At 47.6% G+C, this 23316-nt stretch overlaps 2 protein-coding genes across 4 annotated transcripts; both read right to left on the minus strand.

Moving 5' to 3' along the window:
- Nucleotides 1-9122: 9122 nt before the first annotated feature.
- LOC112890344 (heat stress transcription factor A-3-like) lies at nt 9123-12606 on the minus strand. The gene is made up of 2 exons (XM_025957254.1): nt 11885-12606; nt 9123-10504 (listed from the first exon to the last, which is right to left on the minus strand). The coding sequence occupies exons 1-2, from the start codon at nt 12290-12292 to the stop codon at nt 9380-9382; spliced, it is 1533 nt and encodes a 510-aa protein (XP_025813039.1). The 5' UTR covers nt 12293-12606; the 3' UTR covers nt 9123-9379.
- A 3892-nt stretch (nt 12607-16498) lies between these two features.
- On the minus strand, nt 16499-23145 carry LOC112878991 (serine/threonine-protein kinase CTR1-like). 3 transcript variants are annotated; one of them, XM_025943300.1, is made up of 16 exons: nt 22271-23121; nt 21878-22176; nt 21660-21807; nt 21179-21282; nt 20034-20242; nt 19805-19949; nt 19614-19729; nt 19333-19373; nt 18966-19034; nt 18562-18662; nt 18399-18483; nt 17766-17864; nt 17384-17452; nt 17172-17303; nt 16964-17058; nt 16499-16875 (listed from the first exon to the last, which is right to left on the minus strand). In XM_025943300.1, exons 1-16 carry the CDS (start codon nt 22865-22867, stop codon nt 16779-16781), a joined length of 2406 nt encoding a protein of 801 aa, XP_025799085.1. In that variant the 5' UTR covers nt 22868-23121; the 3' UTR covers nt 16499-16778. The 3 variants fall into 3 exon arrangements, 2 of the variants coding, with proteins under 2 accessions (XP_025799085.1, XP_025799084.1); XM_025943299.1 differs by having other exon boundaries at nt 19805-19955; nt 22271-22982; XR_003225919.1 differs by lacking the exons at nt 16499-16875; nt 16964-17058; nt 17172-17303; nt 17384-17452 and having other exon boundaries at nt 17770-17864; nt 18308-18483; nt 19805-19955; nt 22271-23145.
- Between the last annotated feature and the right edge of the window lie 171 nt (nt 23146-23316).

The raw sequence follows: 23316 nt of genomic DNA on the forward strand, positions 1-23316 counted from the left end.
TAGATTCTGCCTTATATATACGAATTAAACAACTTAAACATCACCAAAATCGTAACCCCGATTTACCCAATCAACAGGTGACCCCCCGGAACGTCGCGAGGGCCTCCCGTGGCCGGCACCCCGTAGCCGCTAGTGTCGGAGCATCACACTCGTTTATATCCTCAAGCTATGTGGAGAAACACAAAATACCTACAGTACTACTAAAAACACCCCTATTAACCCGGACGCCTGGAGGCGACATCAATTGTCAACTAGGTTGTCCACGGGTAAGGATCAATTTAAGTGGGGTAGACTTTTTAGCAGATTTGGTAGTACTTAAGCCTGGGGGAATAGACGTGATCCTCGGAATGGATTGGTTAAGCCGACACAATGGTCTCATAGGCTGCACAGACAAAGTGGTACACCTAACAAACCCCGAAGGAATACAAGTGACCTGCCATACCCGGGATAGTAAGTTTGACCCAATGATGTTTAGCATGGAAGCCAAGCCCTTAGAAGGAGTCCCGGTAGTAAACGAATACCCAGATGTGTTCCCCGAAGAGCTTCCCGGTATGCCGCCAGATAGGGATATAGAGTTCGTCATAGACCTTATCCCCGGAACATCCCCTATAGCCAAGAGACCCTATAGGATGGCGGCCTCTGAGTTGACAGAGTTAAAGAAGCAACTAGAAGAACTGCAGCAAATCGGCTTCATTAGACCAAGCTCGTCGCCGTGGGGAGCCCCAGTGCTGTTTGTCAAAAAGAAAGATGGGAGTATGAGGTTGTGCGTGGACTACCGAGCACTGAACGAGGTTACCATTAAGAACAAGTACCCCCTCCCCAGGATTGATGACCTTTTCGATCAGCTAAAAGGAGCCAAGTACTTTTCCAAGATCGATCTAAGGTCAGGATATTTTCAGCTTAAGATTAAGGAAAGTGACATCCCTAAGACAGCTTTCGTCACCCGCTACGGGCAGTTTGAGTTCACCGTGATGTCCTTTGGACTAACCAATGCCCCTGCCTATTTTATGAATCTCATGAACAAGGTATTTATGGACGAGCTGGATAAGTTTGTCGTAGTCTTTATCGACGATATACTTATCTACTCCAAGAGTATTCAGGAACATGAGCAACATCTGCGGGTAGTATTGGAAAAGCTAAGGACACATAGGTTATATGCCAAGTTCAGCAAGTGCGAATTCTGGTTGGAGAGAGTAGCTTTCCTTGGTCACATCCTGACCGCGGAAGGCGTAGCAGTGGACCCAGAGAAGGTCGAAGCCGTTTCCAATTGGCAGCGGCCAACTAACGTTAGTGAAATCAGGAGCTTCCTTGGATTGGCCGGATACTATCGGAGATTTATTGAGGGATTCTCTAAGATAACCCGACCCATGACAGAACTTCTTAAGAAGGAGAAGAAGTTCGCCTGGACAGAAAGTTGTGAAAGAAGTTTTCAAGAGTTGAAGCAAAGGCTGACAACCGCTCCAGTGCTAACCCTACCGGACATTCATCGGGATTTTGTCATTTACTGTGACGCGTCCCGACAAGGATTAGGGTGTGTGCTGATGCAAGACGGGAAAGTCGTTGCATATGCCTCCCGCCAACTCAGGACTCACGAGCAGAATTATCCGACCCATGACTTGGAATTAGCAGCCGTAGTGCATGCCCTCAAAATTTGGAGGCATTACTTGATTGGGAATAAGTGTGAGATTTACACTGACCATAAGAGTCTGAAGTATATCTTCACCCAGTCGGATTTGAACTTAAGACAAAGGAGATGGTTAGAGCTAGTCAAGGACTATAATTTGGAAATTCATTATCACCCTGGAAAAGCGAACGTGGTAGCCGATGCCCTAAGCCGGAGAACTTATGGACCCAAGGATGACAATCTGCGCGAGGAAATGGCACGATTAAATGTGCACATTGTTCCTCGAGGATCCAGCCAAGTGCTAAGTGTCCAATCAACACTAGAGGATAGAATTAGAGAGGCTCAAAGCTCGGATCAGGAGTTAATGAAGATCCGCAAACAAACTGGAGAAAACAAAGCACCGGGCTTCAGAGTAGACGATAAAGGAACATTATGGTACGAGGATAGGATTTGTGTGCCCCAGAATAGAGACTTCCGGCAGATAATCATGGACGAAGCCCATAACTCGGCCTACTCCATCCACCCAGGATCCGCCAAAATGTATATGGACATAAGGCAAAAATATTGGTGGAATGGAATGAAGGCGGACATCGCACAATTTGTGGCCCATTGTGATACTTGCCAGAGGATCAAGGCCGAACATCAAAAACCAGCCGGGTTATTGCAACCCTTGCCTATCCCGGTCTGGAAATGGGATGAAATAGGAATGGACTTTGTAGTGGGCCTGCCCAGAACACAGAAGGGACACGATTCCATATGGGTAATAGTGGATCGACTCACTAAATCGGCACATTTCATACCCGTACGAACCACTTATGGTGGGGAAAAGTTAGCAAAGCTTTATGTAGAAAACATAGTAAAGTTACACGGAGTGCCTAGCAGGATTGTCTCGGATAGAGGGACCCAATTTACATCTAGGTTTTGGAAAAGCCTGCATAAAGCCATGGGCACTAAGTTAGATTTCAGCTCCGCATATCACCCGCAGACGGATGGTCAAACCGAAAGGGTGAATCAGATTATGGAAGATATGCTGAGAGCATGCGTCCTGACCTATGGACAGGATTGGGAGCAGAGTCTGCCTTATGCAGAATTTTCGTACAATAATAGCTACCAAGCCAGCTTGGGCATGTCGCCATTCGAAACCCTCTATGGAAGGAAGTGCAAAACTCCCCTGATGTGGTCAGAAGTTGGAGAGCGTGCACTAGTAGGACCCGCGCTCATAAAAGAAGCAGAAGAAAAAGTAGCGGAAATCCGCGAGAAATTGAAAGCAGCTCAGTCCCGACAGAAGAGCTATGCAGACAAGAAGAGGCGGGAAATAAGTTTCAACTCAGGCGATTTTGTTTATCTTAAGGTCTCACCCATTCGAGGAACACGAAGGTTTCAAGTACAAGGAAAATTGGCCCCTCGATACATTGGACCGTATCGAGTTCTGAAGAGAGTCGGAACCGTGGCATACCAACTGGAGTTGCCGGAAGAGATGTCGGACGTACACCCGGTATTTCATGTCTCGCAATTAAGAAGGTGTTTGAGAGTACCCGAGGAAGAACATGTACCAATAGAAGCAATAGACCTACAGCCGGACCTGCGATACCAGGAAATACCGGTAAAAATTTTGGACACTGTCACCAGAAGAACGAGGAACTCCGAAGTGCGGATTTGCAGAGTTCAGTGGAGTAGGCATGGGGTGGGAGAAGCGACATGGGAACTTGAAGATGCCCTGAAGAAGGAGTTTCCCCACCTGTTTAGAAGCCAGCCGAATCTCGAGGACGAGATTCATTTAAGTGGGGTAGGTTTGTGACGCCCTAAAAATTTACCAAATCAAATCACGCGTTAGAATGTTTCGTTTACAAACCACTCGTCGTCAAACCCTAGCCCTAACCCCTGACCGTATCGCCATCCCGTCCCGCGCCGCTCGGAGGCCTGCCGCCCGCGCGCGGTCACCGCCGCGAGTAGCGCCGGCGCAAGTCATTTCTCGCGCAGCGCGCGAATCCCGCGCGCGCGTGGCCGACCGGCCGCGGCTACGGCCGCGATTGGCGCCGACGCGTCTTCCTTTTTCCCCTCGCTGTTCTCCTCGCGCTGCGCGCTTCCCCGTGCGTGGCCGACCGGCCGCGGTCACCGCCGCGACCGGCGCCGGCTCTTCTCCCTCCCTCTTTTCTTTTCTCTCTTTCTCCCTATTTCTTTCCTCTTTCTTTTTTTCCTTTCCTTCTCTTTCTTTTTCCTTTTCTCCCTCCCCTCTCTTTTCTTTTCTCCTCCCTTCCTTCCTGTTCCTCTGCTCCGAGCCACGAACTGCGCCGCCCTGCCCCTTCCCGGCCGCGTCACGACGCGTGCACGCGCAGCGCGTGGCCGCGCGCCGCGCCGCGCCGTCCTCCGCTGCCGTGCTCCGTGACGCCGCGCCGCCCGCCGCACCGTGCGCGCACGCCCGCGCCCGGCCCCGCGACGCCGCGCCGCCCGCACGGCCACCGCGCCGCCGCCCCGGCCTCGCTGCCCGCGCCGTGCCTGCGCGCGCCCCGCTCTGGCCTGCGCGTCGCCGCGCCGCACGCGCGCGCACGAGCGCTCCCCCACGCGTTCCGCGCCACCCGTCGATGCCCCTCCCCTCGCGCGCGCCTGTGCCCGGCCGCCCGTACCCGCGCGTGTGCCACTGTGCCGCCTCGCCCGCCGTGCCGCCCCTGTGCCCGCACACGGCCGCCCGGCCCCCCCACGTGCACGGCTGTGCACGGCCGCGCCCCGCCGCAAGCCACGGGCGCCATTAATGGCCGCCCGTGGAGCCGCTCCGCCGGCCACCCCTTTCCCCCACCGCCGGCCGCCTATAAATAGGCCTGGCCGCAGCCCCTAGCCCCCCACAAGCCGCGCCGCCCCTGCCTACCTCCTCCCCCGCGCCCAGATCACCGCCACCCGAGCCGCACGGCCGCCGCCGCCTGCCTCACGCCGGCCCGCCGCCTCGCGCAGCCCCCGCCCGAGGTGAGCCCCAAAGTGGAACCCCCTCTCCCTCCTCTCCCTTTTCCCCCACACACCCGAGCCGATTAGGCCCTAGGGCCGCCGGATTTGGGGGCCGGCCGAGCCTCCCCATCCCTCCTCTGTTTCACGTGGTGAGGGGAGGAAGAAGAAGGGCAGTTTTGCCCTTAGCCCCCTCCTCTTTTTCCCATTTTGTTAAGAGCCCTCCCACCTTTGTAAAACTTGCAGAAAAGCCCCTGGTTACTATTTCTTTTCAAACCTAATCCCTCCATCCTATATTATTATTTCCAAATAGACCCCTCACACACTTTTCACTGCCCCCTAATATTTCTAGGATTTGCAAATAGGTCCTCACTCTTTCCGGATATTTACGAACAAGCCCCTGGACCCCCGTTTAACCCCTGAAGCCACCTTTAACTCGTCATTTTATGTGTAAAACGACCTCCGATCGACCCGAAACTTCACCACTCCGTTTCTAGTATAGTTTTAGCCATGCCATTAAGAAACCACCCAAAGATATCACCCCTAACTCTGTAACTAAATTATCTCCGATTCAAGCTCGACGATAAAAGCTTTTACTTCTTGTGCTTGATTGTGTGCCTGTTTGTTTGCGTCGTAGGATACGGAGTGAACGAGGAAGGTCCCGACTGTGACCAAGCGAACGAGGACCAGTTCCGCGACCCCGAACCCGAGGGACAGTGCTTCGACCAGGACTTCCCGCAAGGATTTGACGATGGCAAGTTCAATCCCGCCCTTTGATGCATGTTTCTGTCCTAGTTTTTATAAACACAACCCAGTGGCCTGTTTTATAAAATTGCATGGTTTTGCGTGTTGGAAACATGGTAGGATAGCCACCCTTGCTTGAGACAACCATACTTTGACCACCTGATTTTATAAAGAAAATGTGTGTGTGTGGGAAGGGATAAAATGTGGTTTTGAAAAGTGAGTTAGACGAGATGGATGGCATTTCTGTGTGAATTGCCGTTGGTGTGCTCGTACCTGTGTGGTTGAGCGAGGAAGGGAGATATCCATCTTGTCACCCCTAAGGACCGAGTTGATGTGACATCTCACCTAGCTTCTTGTCGTGCGAACCACTTGACCGTTGTATGGGCAACGGCTTAGCATAAATCCCACTAGTTAGCCTGATAGCCATCAGGAGAGCTGAGAGCAACGGGTGATCAAGGAGACGGGATAAGCTCTGTGTGACTTATGCCCCGGTCAAACCTCGGTGATAGGTCGAATGACCCCTTGATGGATCCCGTGGTGGCTAGTCAGGTCTAGCTAAGGTGGGTAATGGCTCTGTTGAGATCTGCACCGGCACTAAGGTGTTCGTGCTGTGGTACCCCACCTGTGGGTAAAGTTGCACACCTCTGCAGAGTGAAAATCTATTCGAATAGCCGTGCCCACGGTATTGGGCAAGTTACGGTGTGGTCACATAACTAGTGTTTATCTCTGGGAATGGATGGGCTGGTGTGAGTTGTTTGGAAAGTGTCCGGCAGTTGTGCCGTGTGCTACGGCGGACGGGGAGTCCGGTAGCAGTTTAAAACTTGGATCCTGTGTGGATCAACATCGTGTGATATTGGTGCCAGAAAACTCGTTTTGGAAATTGTTTTTAAACGAACCCTTGCACACGATTGAGTTTTTCACAAATGAACCATAACCTATCCTTGGTTTGTCCTGTGCATATGATTACTGCTATACCCCCTCCGTGGGTGTGATTGGACTTGCTGAGTACGTTTGTACTCACCCCATTCCTACTTTTACAGTGGAAGACCCAGACTACGTCCCCGAAGACAACGAGTAGGGTTTCGTCCTGCACCCAGTCTTGCCTGTGGTTGAGGCCACCGTTGGATTCCGCATGGCGCAAGACTCTGATGATCCTTTGTTCGTAGCTAGTGTAGTTGTGTGGGTTGTGGTTGTAATCCTCGCGATAGTGGCGCTTCACTGCCCATTACCGCGTAGAGTTGTACGGTGATGTACCATCTGATGTAATAAAAGTGTTATCAGCCTCCTGGGACTGATAAATCGACACTTTTAAGTCTTCCCTGATGGGGGGGACGCTTCAGCTTGCAAGGCAGCGCACGACCGTATCCAGGTTGTGGATACGCACGTTATCTTCCCAACCTCGAAGGCTACAACGAGGAGCTGGAGATGGAGACCTCCATATCACTTAGAATAGGTCCCTGTAGGCCGGGCCTACCTGTCGGGGTCCCGCACAGTGTAAGCACTCCCTTTGGACTATAAAAGGAAGAGTGTACTCGTTAGAGGACAAGTTCTAGGTTGCACACACAAGCTTATGCTGCTTTCCATTCAGGCTCACGCAGCCAATACAACACCAAAGTGGACGTAGGGTATTATGCTCCGGCGGCCCGAACCACTCTAAATCTTCGTGTCCTTCCTGCGTTCATCTGTCCTCCGATCGAGCGCTCCTAAGTCTCCTCCAAACCCATCCTTAACTAGGATTAGGCTGGTGCTTTCCGCCACCCGGCTGGAGAATTCCTCCGACAGTGACCAAATTTATACAAAAGTTACTAACATTTGTGTCTCCAAATAAATTCAGTATGAAAATATATTACATAATTAATCTAATAATAATTATTTGATAATATAAATATTAATACCATTTTGTATAAATTTGGTCAAATTTAAAACTATTTGACTTTTCGATACGCGAAAGTTGCATTCCTTTTTGGGACGGAGGTAGTATTCTCCTCTAACCACTGGACCCGTATTATGTGTGAGTTAAACATGTGATAGTTGAGTTTTAAGCAATCATTCCTGAAGAAGGTATTTAGTTCTGTTCCGGCCGTAGTAGTCGGCACACATGCCATGTGCGGAGACGCCGCTGGTTTGTCCTATTCTAATTCTAGTTTGTTCTATACTAATTCTTGCATTGGGTTTGCCATGATAATACTATAATTTTATTGCAAGAAAGGTTTCTGTACAAATTATGAGCAATCATTAACATGAGCAGATTGTTTCACGAGTTGAAGTCAGACTAAGATGATGGAAGGAAATCATGGCAATCATCATGCCATTCATGAAAAATCCGGTCTAGTTGCTTCGTTGACTTGTTGAACTAGGGTTCTTCCACCTATATGTCGAAGAGCTGGGTCAGTATGTACGTACGTGGTAAAACACTACTACAGAACAGGACTTTTCAAATATTCTATCACCACCGGTTCAAAATGAACCAGCGATGAAGTCTCATCGTCGCCGGTTCTAAAGTTGGTAGCCATAGTAGCAGTTGGAACCGGCAGCAGTAGTTCCAGGCACGGACCGACGGTGATGCGTAGATATTTAATTTTCCTTTCCCCTCTATCTGTACTCTCTCTCATTGCTTATCTCCTCCACCGACGCCTTCCTGTCCCCTAAACTCTCCTCCTCGATCACCTTGCCGCATGCCTCCCTCCCTCGATCTCCCCCGCCGCCACCCCCCTCCCTCTCCCCCGCCGCCCCTGCCTCCCTACCCCGCCGCCGCTGCGCCTCCCTTCCCGCCGCCCCTTCCTCCCCCCGCCGCTGCAGCCCCTTCCCTCCCCCCTAGCCGCCGCCGCCCCTCCCTTCCCCTCCTTCCCTCGATGCCTCCCCTCCCCTCCCGTCGCCCCTCCACCTCTCTCCTCTCCCGACGGAGCAGCAGCACAAGCCATACACGGCCGCGGCGCGAAGCAGCGCCGGGGAGCCGCAGCGCCGACCCTCCCCCTCTCCCCTCTCGTGATAGAGCAGTGGCACGGCGCTGGGCCGCGGCGTGGCAGCGGCGCGTGGCCACGGCATGCGGCAGCGACGGTGCCAAACTGCGACGCGGAGGAGCTCGTGGGCGGCGCGCGCATGGCCGCCGTGGCGTGGAGCAGCGGCAGCAGCACGGGGTGCCGGCAGCGTGCGGCATTTTTCTTTTTTATTGTTTTTAGGGGCATCACCGCCAGTTATAGAGCCTGCGGTGATGGCCTATACCATCACTGTCGATTTTGATCCAACGGGGATCAGAACCGGCGGTGATGCCATTTTACAACCGGCGGTGATGGGGTGTGTTGTAGTGAAATCTTCTCCTAGTAAGTTGCCAACTCGGCTACTCGTCGTCGGCACGGCACGGACACGTGTGAATTAGCAACGAGAGTTGCCTACTGTCACCGGACTGCGCCAGAGGTTGATGACCACTGCAAGTCTGCAACTGCAACATGTTGAGTTAAAAAAAACCCGTAGGCTACACAAGTTCAGAGGCCTCAGATCAACCAAATAGTTCATCTCGGCATCCGCATCTTTGGGATAAGTTTCGCCATGATAATGGTAGGAGGATCACAAATTTAACAAACATCGGATGATCAGACCATAGCATATCCCATTTGATGCACTCACAGAGTCACAGGCATAACGCAGATACAGCAGTCATAGAACTCGTATATTTCCTTCTGATGAAGGTAAAATTCAGCCATCTGATGAAGAGGAAAATGTAGACAAGATAGAAGAACACCCGGCAGTACATCTACAATTTGCTCGACTTTCCAATGGAAAAAAGGGTTCAGATCCAATTGCTTATCAAGACATCAGCAAGGAAGAAACAACCAATAACAATTGGGAACAAAAAGAATCGGCCGAGCAGTCATCAACTGCTCCGAACAAATCATAGGATAGAAGTTTCCATTAAAAAACACTAGGGTGAACGAATGGGAAACAAAAACATACGATTACTACTACTAAGTGCCATAGTAGGCATATCTAGGATTTTAGTAGCCTCCTAAATATCAAAATAATTACAGCAACGTCCATACTTTACTACTTAGGTCGATAGAGTATCACACAGCAATTGATCTAGGGATCCTTCATGTTTCGTTGTTGCTGCCGCTGGTGAAGAGTAGGATCATCAATAGCACACTTGTCCAGCTGCAGATCTCCTTGATCTAGTGTCTGAAAATCAAGGTCCCAGAATTTCTCAGGCTTGTTGGCAATGTCCATCAGATAGGGATCACTGGCAAGGCGACTGAAGGTTTGCTGACTAGAGCCGCTGCAAGTGCTTTGCAGAGGTGCTGAAGCATCCACGCCCCACATTTGTTCCTCATCAGCGTCCATCATTGTGCTTGCTGTCCCTAGCATGGTGCCTGAAAGCGCGCCCATAGTGTCCGATATTGATCCGAGGTAGCTGGCTTCAGAAGAGATAGCGTCCAATCTTGGACACAGCTCACTCTTTCCCTTGGACCTGCCGATGGTGGGATCCTGGCCGAGAGGACCAGAAGCTGGAGGCATCTCCAGTAGTTCAGCTCCACTGCCGAGCTCGAGTTCTTCTTGTGTATCAAAGCCCTGAACCAGTGCCCCGATGTCATCCAGTTGCTCGACTCTGTCAAGCTCAATGTTGTCTGGATCCATACCAAAGTTGAGGTCATCGTCTTCCAAGAGAAAATTCTGAAGTTCTGCAATGTCATCGTGCGCACTTATAGCCATGGGAGAACTCGCAGGAAAATGTGAACCACTCTCTCCACCATACTGTGAGCTGGACTCTGACTCTATACTGCCATGTGGTACATGCTTCAGAAACTTCCTTTTCACCCTGCTGGAGTCAATCTCCTTCTGCTCCCTGTGCAGCTTCAGTTGCCTCACGAAGCTTGGATTCTGAAGGAGCTTGGCCAGGAAAGAGACCATCTGCTTCTGCCTGTCCTCCGCCGACTCCAGCCTGTTATTCAGCGTGCTCATTTGCTCAATTGTCTGACGATGCTCCTGTTTCAGCCTGGCTACCTCTTCAAGCAGTGCGTTCTTCTCTCTCCTCAGTGTGTGGAGCTCAGGGTCCAAATTGGATTCTCCAGAAGATGAGCCATGCTGAATGCTGCTTTGTTGTGTTGGGGAGGACCTGCGCCTGACAATCCTCTTCAACAGATGCTTGCTATCTCGCAGGAAATCTTCATGAGCAAACTCCCATCTGTCAGCATGAACCTTGCGGAAACCCTGAGAATATTATGGTAAACAGTGTTATAATTACCAGAAAAATAAAAAAAAATCGCTACAACAAAAGGAATAAGCTCCACCATGATTTATGTGGTTGTATGCCAAAACCTCATTTATGCCAAAACCTATACCATTTGATGCAGTCATATGCCAAAACCTCATTTATGTAGTCATCTACGCCTAAACCTATACCAAGAAGCTAGCTTCCACTTATCACTGATTAAGAACTAAACTTCTGTTTTCTAAACGAAAGGCTGTTATGAAATAACAATGAACTAAGGCTAAGTGCATGCTATGATGCATATGCCGTAACTTTTCCATTCTAAAAACAAGGAACTAAACTACTATTAAGAATAACCACTAAGTGCCCCTAAATAAAGAAATATAAATGACTATAATCTCCCCTCATGAAAATTAACCCCCCAAATAGATACTGCATGTCCTCTCCAGTGGGAGTATTTGAGGAGTCAGGCTCTAGGTTTTATGCCTACCAATCAAGAAGATAGTTGTGTGGAACCAAATTGGCTCATGCTTTTTTATTGTATTCTCTTATACCAGACCTAATACAGAGGAGCTAAAACTTCTCTAAACCAAAGACTGCACCAAATGTACTGTAATACAAAATTAGAAGATATCTGAAGCGCTAAATTTTTTCAGTAATATGGCAACATTGATAAACGGCAAGCAAGTAAAAAAAAAGACCTGCACTGCAACAGACCTATTAATTGTGAAGACGGGGCAGAGTATTTATAGGAGAAAAGGCATATAGATACACAAGGCAGCAAACAACCAACAAAAACGATCTGCAGCACTTCACAGGGGAAATGGAAAACGAATGTGCAACCTAAGCCTATTGCTGTACACTCCTAATACAGAATCGAATTGCAACAGAGGTGCGTATGCAACATGTGGATCGCGAAGCTTACCTTCCAGAGCGTCGCATTCCATGAAACGGATTAAGCTTGCCCATCACAGGATCTACTCCTCAGGATTGTTTCCAGTTTATATTATCACTCGGGCAGTTTTGAATTACATATAGTATCTTGCGATTCCGCTCAGCAAAAGTGCAAAACAAATGGAGCAAGTAAAGTATACACACTCCATTTACAGGCCAGATTTTACAAGATTCACACGATACAACACCAAGAGAAAGAATCGCACAGAAAAGAAAAAGTCGTCAGCAAGGTCTTCATCATCGGCAATCTACACGGCAGGGGGAATCTTAGGCACCCAAGATCATCAATACCAGAAACAAGGGACCATGATTTCTCGCCCCAAGCAGAGCATGTCACGAGCAGAGCGATAGAGCATTTCAAGAACAGAGCGACGGATCGTGAGGGGGGAGGGGGGGGAGAAAGGAAGGGAGGATTCTGTACGCACATAGGTGTTGAGCTGCCTGACGAAGCTGGAGAAGTTGTTGTGCTTGAAGTTGTGCGGCAGCACGTCGCGCGCGAAGGTGGAGGGGTCCCACACCACGAAGCTGTTCCCCGCGGCGCCCCAGGAGATGACCCCGTCCAGCGCCGGCTCGCTCACCAGGTCGTAGGTCTTGGACAGGAACGGCGGCAGCTGCGGGCCCTGCAGCAGCGCCTCCAGCGGGCGCGGCGGCACGGCCACCGCCGGCTCCGGCCCCGGCATCAGCTGGTCCAGGGGCACGAAGGGGCCCGGGGACGCCAGCTGCCGCAGCGGCAGCTCCTCGTCCTCGAGCTTGGGCTCCAGCAGCAGCGCGGCCGCCGCGCAGTAGGGCGCGTCGGGGTTGCTTCCACCAGCGTCTGGGCGGGTGCGGTCCATTGCGGCATACGACGGGCGCGGGCTCGCGGGCGTCGAGAGTGGGGGGCGAGGAAGAGCAGCAGGAGGAAATGGGCGGCGAGGAATTTATAGGCTTCGGGTCGGAGCGGAACCGACATACTGTGGCCGGCCATCGGGCGCTCCGCGTGGCGTCCACAGCCGGGGGGGTTCGCGTGCTCACAGGCGGCCGTGTGCTCGGCGGACAGCCGGAGGGTGTGGGGTTTTGGCTGGGCGAGGCGATCGCGGCGGACCCCGCGCCGGATTCGGGGCACTTGGCGGCGAGACCGCGGGGCGAGGCGGTGCGCGCGCTACAGGGGAGGAGCGGCCGGAAATATCTGAGGAGGAAAGCGCAGGTGGGCGGCGGGGGTTTGCTTGGGGGCGAAGAGAGGCCGTTGATATTTTCAGGTTGCGGTTTCTGGTGGGGCGTGTGGAGGCAGTGGGTGCCTGGTGGCAGTGGCAGCAGGGCGCCGGGGCGTGGGGTCCGCATGTCAGAGGCCCGGCGCAGGGTCGCCGATTCGCGTCACGAGCGCGTCAGACACGGCGGATACGCCGACTGCCGCGCTCGCAAACGAGTGCAACAGGAACAGCCAAGACACGACTCTCTCTCTGTTTTTTTTTTTGAAATATAAGAACATCCACGTCACAACTTTTGGAGAGTACTCACTTATAGGCGAGCTTAGATTAGAAGCTATGCAAGCATTCAGGTTTTATTTCGATCCCATTGCTGAGAAAAGAGGTTTGCCTTTGATTCCATCAGTGAGAAAAGAAACGATAAAAACATGAAGCATATACCCGAGGACAAAAAATCTGGTTGTGGATTCATTTTATTTATCCTTTTAAACTTGTCAAATGAGTTTGGTAAATATAGGTGTATTTAGTTGAATCATTGCCTCCCGATAATTTTTTTGTAACTTCTTTGATGAATCAAAGTCGGCATCCCACTCCATAGGTCATTCAGGACGAAATCCTCCATTTCAAAGGAAAAATATATGTTCAACCTGTTCTTCAGACAATGCATGTTCCGTTGTTCTCTGTTTTACTGTTCGAACTTTGACTAATTACATTTTTTTCAAATGTAAATCGATATAAGCATGACTGAATTTGTTATAAAGGGTATTTTAGAATGTAGTATTTATAGAAAATAGTGCTAATTTTGGCACATCCACTAGCATCGAATTCATACACGACCATAAAGCAAGCAAATAAAATTGTAATTTGCAAATAAGATACTCTCTCGGGTTTTTTAACATATAACGTGTGCAACAAACTAATTAATTTATTTTTCAACTAATTATATTATCTAGACATCATATGTTTTGAAAAAAAGGGAGTACTCCGCAGCTACATCACATGTGAAAGTTGGTGAATATCATGTCAACCAGTAACCTGTGCTTCATCGTTCGTCCGACACCTGGTGGGAGATCCATCAGCGCCGATCCGCCCTTCGTCTGCAACAAACGCTGCAAATCAAACTTTATGGTGGGCCTGCATAGAGCAGGATTAATTATACAGCCGGCTACTGGCAGTAAGGATTTTTGCAGTCTATCTCCCATCCTATTCATGCAAATATGAGCTCTGGTCCACTTATCTCTCTTATAAAAGTTTTTAGTTGCTGTGTCGAAGTCGGCTGTAAGCTTGTAGCCCGTTTTTCCTCTCCTTTTTCTCCATCTCAGTATTCGGTCTGCTTACAACATGTTATAATAATACTCTGCTTTTGACTATCCATAGGCTCTCCCAATTGGAATGCTTTTGACCAGTGTTCTTTAGCACGGTGACCTTATACTAACTACAAGCAAACAAGTATCTTAAAAGTATCGCATCAAGGCAAAGAATCAGGGTGAAAGCGACAACAAAGTTATGATGCCGAATACTAGACTCATCCTGAACCCTGGAGAAGTGGTTAGATTACAAGTGATGGGACTGGGGGTGGGGCAACCAAGCTTGATGACGCAAGGACTGACCTAAAGGGGAAACTACACCTGCACTGACACTTTTAGATGAGTGGCAGACAGCACTAGTTTTAGTAAATTTTCTCTTCAACTATAGGAATAATAAAATATTATGAATAAAATATAAGTACGTACAAACAGTTAATGGATTATTGGTTACGTTTACCTTCCTAGCATAGTCTTTGCTAGTGGCAGACAACACTAGCTTTAGTAAATTTCACTTAGCCGCAAGATATTATAGAGGTGAACTTTTCTTCTTCTTATGTAAATACATTTTACTCTGGTTTGGTTTTGATTGTCTCTTAATCTATCACCAGTATAGGGCCGTGCCCCTCCTGTCCACTTTTTTCTTTTTAAAAAAAATATAAATGTGGGTAAAGAAATAAATATTAATGGGCCATTTTTCCAACTTCTCTTGCTCAATCGACTAGCTTACGCACCTCATCTTATAACACTGATATTGTATAGATGACTAGTACAATGATTGAGTAATTTAGGGCAAATTTAAATTTCCTTTTCATCTAGTGATCCATAATAATGACATGTATGAAAATATCTCATGGAAAGGGTATATCCTATTTAGTTCCAAGGCAGCCTACCATCAGTGCCACCATACCTATGTCTCAAGAGATTGCGATTGTTCATAGAGATTTTGTGCAAGAAATTTACCTCGCTCTAGAGTGTTTCAAAAAATCTCATATGGGAAAGGGTAGCCACTTTGGCCACAAGGTAGCCGTGTCGTGGCTATGCTTTGGCATTCCCCTCGACGCATTGAGATTGTTCTAAAGGTTTTGTACCGTTTACTTTGTTCTCTAGATACTCTAGAGTCTCTCTCGACAACTCGCGGCTGTTCTAAAGGTTTTTTTTACAGCTTGCCTAGTTTTAGATGTACATTAGAAAAGTCAAGCCACGGATGTTTCAATTTACGTGATAGTCTTCAAGGATCTACTTGTACTTGGCCATCAAAGCAGCCATAGATTGTTCAACTCCTGTCAACCCATTGTGACAAGTGTAGTTTTGTAGTTTTGTCAAGAGGGTTTTGATGGTGGTAGCCTGGCCCATCTGTTCTAAACAAACCCAGAATGTTCTAGAGGTGACATTTTTTGCAAGTTGCAAAACATAATGCCCAGCTGGCTCGATCGCACCTTGAACCCTACCCCTTGCCTTTTATTTTATTTTATCCTCAGAATGAACCCCGGCCCCTATCAGTTGCTGTTAGGCCATTGTTCTCGCAAAAAGGAAAATAGCAGGTGACATTTTGGAGTCGTTTGGGTCGCATCTGGATTTTAAACTCGGCCTCGGGCCCCCATACCAATCGCCGCTTCCCATTTGTCTAATTCACATCTTGTAGCCCAAATTGAGCCACGGATGCAGTCATGCAGATGTCTCCGCCGCATCCAGTGGAGATCGCAGATGGCCCACGCGGTCTCTCCCGGACTCTCTCTGGTGCTTGGATCATCGATGAGACTTTCCCACCTCAGGTGCGATTTGATCTTGTATACTTCGTGTCTGCAATTCAGTTCTTTTTTTGTTTACATCAAAATAAAAACATACTTCCTGATCGGTAAAACTCCCTCCTTTTTTATTTTCAATTTATTATGCATGTAGATATACACTATATCTAGATCTATAACAAAAATTATTAATCTAGAAAAAATAAAATAATTTATAATTCAGGACAGAGAGTCCGTAGATGCCATTCTGATAGGAAAAATTAGCTCTCTTCTCGGTTGAAATCTCTGGTGGAAAACTAGCAAGTGCAAGGGTATCCGGTTGCCAAACATCTAGAAAGGCGACGGCGACGAGAAAGGAAGATTGAACCAGAGCATTGTTGAGAAGATTCCATTCTCCCTTTACCAATTAGTATGGAAACCTTTAATTATCAATATCTGAAGACAGATCTTATCTAGGTCGTTGTAGATGATTAGTGAAAAATGTCGTAAATGCTTTGACTACAGCCATATAGTAAGCAACCATCATAGGTGTGATCCACAGCAAAGACTGGTACTTTTCAGATGATGGAGCAAGAAAATATTCCAGCCTGTCTATACATCAATATTACAAAGTCATTGCCATAGAAGAGCTAAAATATATCAAGAAAACGTCCACCATACGAAGCAAAGAATGATATCTTATATTATGCATGAAACACTCTTGTGCCCTACATTTTTCACACACCTTAAGTATAGAAGTCAGGTAAGATAAACAAGGAGTAAATTTAGCGTGGCAAGGAGGTAGGAAATCAAGCGATGCCCAATAGTGAAGATCGTGTTAGGACTGAACTGATGGAATTTATTCACAGCCTGTTCATTTTTCTATGTACATTACAATGTAGTATGATTATACATATTGTCACAAAAACCAGCGTTCTTGAAGAATATGACCAGTGCGGCAATCTGTATGATCTATAATCTGAATAAACTTCAGAACACAAACGTAACTATTATAACAAGAACTGGAACCTCTATGCTTAATAAACAAGATAGCTAGTCATCTTTTGCTGCCTAAGATGTCAGAAGCTTGTGTCTCTGGGACTGCGACTAATTTTCCTCGGGGAGTTCATTGGGTGGTAGTGTTTTGATGAGCGGTTTCAGGGATTCCATGATACTGGCAAACGAGGGCCGTCTCCAGGGTTCTCTGTGGATACAAATAACACGATTCATCAAAACAACTTTGATCATTGAGTTCTGAGAAGATAAATAACAGCAAGTATGTTACTAGATACCTGACCCAACAGGAATCAATTAATGCTGCCACTTTTGGATCGATGCTACTTGGAATCTCAAGCCTTCGTCCCTTGAAACCAACAGCTGCTACCACCTACAAGTGAAGTTGTTTTATGAACAAACATAGAAAGCTCCATGATTGGCTTAATCCAGTATATCTGAAGCTAGAAAAAAATCTGTGTGATGCATAAAACAAGATATACAAACCTGAGCTGGGTTTAAATTGCTCCATGGTTGTTGCAATGTCATGAGCTCCCATAGGATAACACCAAAGCTGTAAACATCAGACTTCTCATTTGATGGCTCATCACGTAGAACTTCTGGTGCCATCCACTCAGGCTGGATAAGACACAGAAACATTTAACCACATGGAATTGATTAACCAAAATCAAATATATGAAATAGAAAAAAAAACTTACAGTCCCTGCTGCAGTCTTAGAAGACAGAAAGGTGTTCGCCTTCAATCTGGAGAGACCAAAGTCACAGACCTGCAGTTGCAAGGTTACTTTGGTTAAGGAAGCACCACCGGAAGATCTTGCAGTAGACAGGTAGCCAAATAATTATATTAGAGAGCCAGCATCCTAATGGCTATAAAAAAATAAAGTCAGCTTTATCCTAGTATATATTGTTTCTCTGATCAAACCTAATCATAATAAACAGAACAACTATAGCTTATAGTAAGAAGATTAGGAAATGAATGAGGAATCATCAAGTTTGAAATTTTATTACTGCAATGTCATTTTAAGTAATTGAAGAAAAGTGTTGTCCTATTGAAAGAAAAATAAAACAGAAAGTTCATACTTTCACAGTGTACTTTTTGTCAACCAGCAGGTTTGGTGACTTTAGGTCCCGATGGACTATTGGAGGATTGCGCTTATGAAGATAATTCATCCCTTTTGCCTATATAAACAAGTGACACAATAAAGAGCATTAAAAAAATGAGTGCCTTCAATTTCAATTGAAAGGTCAACTTCAGCTTTATGCGAATCATATATCAATTCTCTATTGAAGAAAGTATCTATGGATTCACCCGCTGTTATGCATAGCCTGACATAGTGGCACCACAGCCCCCATATAGCCAACAGAGGCTAGTGGCAGCGATACAAGTGCTACTGACATTTTTTGGTGCTGTAGCGGTATACTACACCCTTCCACAGGCCTTTATGGTCGCTTACAGCATATAGGTAGTCATGCTTCAGTGCCAATACATTTCAGGTTTATATAGGATCATTTTGTTGCATATTCTAACCATCTTAGATTTTGAAATATTACTCAAGGATTTCAGATATGCATAAAAAAATCGTTACGCATAAAAAAACGAAATTGATAAAAAAACATCTAACCATGATCACGCAATCTGATTGTCATTATAAAACCACATGTCACCCATGCATGCACAGTTCCACTGAATGCTATTTACAAACAATATTTTACCACGTCGAAAGCCATACTCAAACGCCGCCGCTCATCGAGATTTTCCCTTGCACTATGCCTGTGTAAAAGCCTGTACAGGCTACCTCTGCACATAGAAAATAAACGGATTAAGTCCTGCGCACATATGGAATATTTGAAATAGCAATCAGAAAGTTAGACACACCTTGATAGGTATTCGGTGACAATTGAAAGGTTAGGTGGTTGAGTAACAGCACCCATAAGAAGAACAATGTTTGGATGTCGCAAACTTCTCATAATTGCAACCTACAGAGGAGAATACCAACACAGTAAATGGCAAATAAACATTGCATTACTACATCAGTGTACAATTATTATTCTTCAATGAGGCAACAGCTTAAGCATTCAATATTCAAAGAGTACACTGGAAATTAATTTCTATGGAGATAAAAATTAATCAGAATAAGCATCTGGTCATATCTAGGGTATATCGATCTATAACATAATCTATTTATACTGGGACATATTCAGAGCTGCAGAGATAGCATGAAGTCCAAGGGGAATCATGCGATTAAAATGTACACATGATGCAGTACTTCCCTCTCATACCTCTCTCAGAAATTCTTTGAGTCGCTCTGGGTGGAAGTCCTGCTCCATTAGAATCTTTACAGCAACATCCTGAGTTAAAAAAAAGTAACCCTGTTGATAGAATTCTTCCATCCTTGTCGGATTTGAAGTAATTTGGACATAGGCATAGCAATGGATGGATAGTGAGAAAATTAGGTTTTTGATGTCCTGAATGCTAAAATGAAGGCTAATGTAAGCAGCACAAACATCAAGAATATCTAGGTTTGTAGCTAACGTAATTAACATGTTCGATACAAAATACTGTATTTATGTATCTACAGTGATATAGAGAATATCCACTAATCCCAACTGCAAAAACATGCTAGTGATAAGTGACAAAAATACATACCGAGCCATTCCAATCTGCACGGTGCACAGTACCAAAAGAACCTGGAAGTTTTCCTCATTAGTATAAAATACAATAAAGAGGACTTTGCATATGTTTTTGTTTATTTTCAAGACATGCCCTTGTAGGTGTACAGAACCTGAAAACCTCAACTCAGTAAAACTATTTAATTTTGGCCAAAAGAGTTGACATAATGCAAAAGAAAACTGCATGTTATTATTCTGTAACAAGGAGAATAAAAGCTAAATACAGCTCGTAAGTACATAATTTCAGAGGAAACACACCTGCACCAATTTTTTCTTTCAAAACAAGCTCGCTCCATGGGATAATCAAGTCTTCTATGTCAAGAGACATATCACTAAAGGGATCACTTAGTCCAGACTGAGTATCCTCCGGGAAACTGAAAATGTGTTTAATATTATCAACTTTGACTGATGAAAAATAATCCTTTTAGACAGAAATCTTAGCTGCAAACCTCCTTCGCATTATAAAATTTTCATCTTGACTACCGAGTTGAGCACCAGCCTTAAGATGAGGAAAGGTAGCTTGACAATCACTGTTTGTTCCATGTGATGAGTTTGGACCTAGATTTGATCCCACAGCCTCATCTAAGTTGATAACTGTTCCTAAAATAATAAAACATATATCAGATGACATTTCCAAGAAATCATGAATCTTACATTGCTCAGTGAGCAGAAAGATACCAGCTGCTGGATCACTGAACATGAGATTTAGCGCTTGACAATCAAGGAAATATTGCTTGGCCAACGACTTGAAATTATCAGCAATATCAACTGAGTTATGTTTTGGTGGGCGCAATGGTGAAGAAACCGAGATGGATGATAGTCCATTCAAGAGGGAGTCAGGTTCAGATAAGAATCCTGGGTTCCCTATCAAATCAATTAGATATTCCCTGTCATCAGAAATAAATTAAAGAACTGATTATGCAGCATCTACATCTGTTGATAGCTGGAAGATAAACAGATTTAAACAATGGATGACTAACTTCAATTAAAACATATTAACAGAATGTCCTACTATATTTCTTTTCTACAATGCCTTGCCCACTATATTTTTGTATTCACCTTCTCATCAAAAGTTTAAAACAGTTAGAAAAGAGGATGATATATCAGTGGACCAGCTTCATGCTTATGTATCTCTGCAAAGTCAGTTATAGGTGAGTGTGCATGAAGTGTGGTGGTTAGTACAGGCTTGGTCACAAGGTTTGATCAGCATCCCGGGTCATGGAGTGGAGGTGTAGACATGGTGGAATTCAAACATACAAGCTGCAAGTGCAGAAAACAGGGCTAAAGTTGCTGCAATTATGATTTACACGGCGTGGAACGTGTGGAATGAGAGAAATAGGCGCATTTTTCAGGGTGTTCGTCAGTCCCCGACAAGAGTTCTTGGTTTGATCAAAGAAGAGATGAATGTGAGAAGACAAGCGTGCGAGGGCCAGGTGGTCATCTAGTTTACTTATGTATCTCCTTGTTAAGAGTTTGAGTTTTCTAGTTATTTATGTAATCACAACCTCTGTAAGAACTGCATTTTTGCTCCTCCTTATATGATCCGGCAGCGCTCCTGCCTTTATTTCAAAAAAAAGGTGAGTGTGCATGCACGTATCCGAGCGTCTTTTGTGTCTATACCGTGTTTCACCAAAAAAAAAATATTGGGGAGAGACATTATGTATGTCATTTAAATATTTAATTTTAAATGATTTCTGGATATTTGAGAAGTATCACTATGTGCACAAGAACAGGATAACTCTCACTAAACAATTTTGTATCCTCATCTTTGTAATGATCCAAATGTAGTAAAGAGTACAGCTCATTTTGTCAAGATAGGAAACCTGTCATGATCAAAGCGCACCAAGCAAGAAGCGGCAGCACCAGCTTTGCAGTACTTGCATCCCTTCACAATGCGACAGAGGAGATTGATGGAGTCCGCCAGGGTCTTTTTTATCATATCCCAAAGATAAGAAGACAGAATCAATGGAAGAAAACGAAGCAGAAAAGAATGAGGCGATGAAAAATGAAATGGTGAATTATACAAAAAGGATACATGATACTTCAAGGTGGGCATCTTATAATCTCTTATAGAAGTATCAATATAATTTGGTTAACAATAACAATATGAGCTTTTCCTGAGAGAATAGGAATATCAAACAAGATCTGTTTAAAATCTTAAGGAAAAGGCATAACTGCAACTCCATCACAGAAAAGAACAACTTTCCCCTAATATCGCAGAAACAATTGCAAGTGGAGATGAAGAATGTAACGACATGTCAACATCTATTCAGCACACAATGTACACGCAAAATACAAGATCACCTTGAACAGTAGCGCTCGGTGGCAGCAAAAGCCAATTGATAACTTTCCAATTGGAAGGACAACAGACCCTGAGCTAATCTTCAGGAACCCAACAGTCTCTCTCCACCGCGGTCCCAACCCGTGTTCCTCAGTAGCTGCTACTGATCCCCTTCAACGGAAATGTGCACGTAAGATAGACAGCAAGTGTACCAAATGAGACGGGCAGTTGCAATACTAACCCCATCTTTGCGGACACGACGCCTGCGAGTCGAGTGGCGATCTCCTTGGAGTCAGCACGGTTCCGAGAAACATCGATAGCCATGCTTATCAGCTGCCTCAGCTCGTAGTCAGCCACTTTGTCTACGATGACCGCCTCAATGGAAGATTCGGTGGGATTGACAGCCTTGAGAGACTCGATGGAGGGGACGCGGCCGCCGTCGTGCACGTCGTTGCAGAGCGTCCATATGAAGGGATTCATCCCCTGGATGAGGTAGAAACCGTCCGGGACCTTGTCGGAGTAGGACAAGCTGCCATTGACCTGCGCACGACGCGGTGGTGGCTCGGATCACTCGGGCATTCCCCACATTTCCGGCAGGGATGGTTAACTGAAAGAGAGGGAGAGATGTGCAGACCCAGAAGCGGTACGAGAGGGATTGGGGCGACGCGATGTGCTGGAGGTGGTCGGCGGCGGCGTTGGATGAGGAGTCGAGGAAGTTGGGGTCCGCGGCGGAGGAGGCCTCGGAGCAGAGGCGGAGCGCGAGGGCGAGCTGGAGGTGGTAAGCCTCCTCCGCCTGCTGCGCCCAACTCTTGCCGCCGCTGCTGCTCGGCGGCCGGTCGGCGTCGCCCCTGTCCCTGTACTCCGCCGCCGCGTTGGCGAGGGTGGAGGCCGTGGAGGACCCCTCGCCGTCGTCGCCCCCGACGCTGCTCCCGCTGGACTGCCGCTGCAGCAGCAGCCAGTCCGCGACGCCGAGCTGGGGGCCATGGTTCCTCTGCGCCGGCTGCTGCTGCTGCTGCTGCTGGAACGGCGGCCTGGCCGAGGCGACGGCCGCGTCGAACGAGGCGGGGCCCCCGTCGTCGTCGGACGCCGGGGCGGGAGGGTAGTGCGGCGAGCAGCCGCCGTTGCCGACGCTGGCGGGCGGGGAGGAGGCGAGGAGCGCGTACGGCGCCCCCGCGGCGCGCCTCCCGCCAGCGCTCGCCGCCGCGTGCGGCCACTTGGCGTCCTTCATCATCCCGCGTGCGGCCGCCGGTCGATCTGTCGATCGCTGGTGGCGTGGCGGGCGCGGCGCTGCCTGCGCTTTTCCGCGTGCCTTTTTTCACTGCTACGACGAGGGGCGGCCGCCTCTCGCGCATGTGAGGGGCGGCCGACGCTGACTTGCGGGTGGATGGACGGAGGAGGGCTGGTGGCCCGTGCCGTGGGGACTGGGGAGTCGCGTCGGGTCGAGGAGCGGGCGCCTGCCGGGTGGGGCGCGCCCAGCGCAGGGCACGCGGCCGCCGCGTGCGGCGTGCGTGGGATTTCTCGGAGCATGTCGAAAGAGGAGCGGGCGGTGCGGCAGGTGGGCACGGCGCGGGATGGGCTTGCCGGAGTGCCCATCATCAGCGGAACCATCAGGTGCATGCATCGTTCTCGTTCCCTCCGCGTGTTCCGGCGAACCCCGCGCCACGTGCACCTGCCAACCGG

The sequence above is a fragment of the Panicum hallii genome, chromosome 1 (genome assembly GCF_002211085.1).
Source record: "Panicum hallii strain FIL2 chromosome 1, PHallii_v3.1, whole genome shotgun sequence".
Lineage (NCBI taxonomy): Eukaryota > Viridiplantae > Streptophyta > Magnoliopsida > Poales > Poaceae > Panicum > Panicum hallii.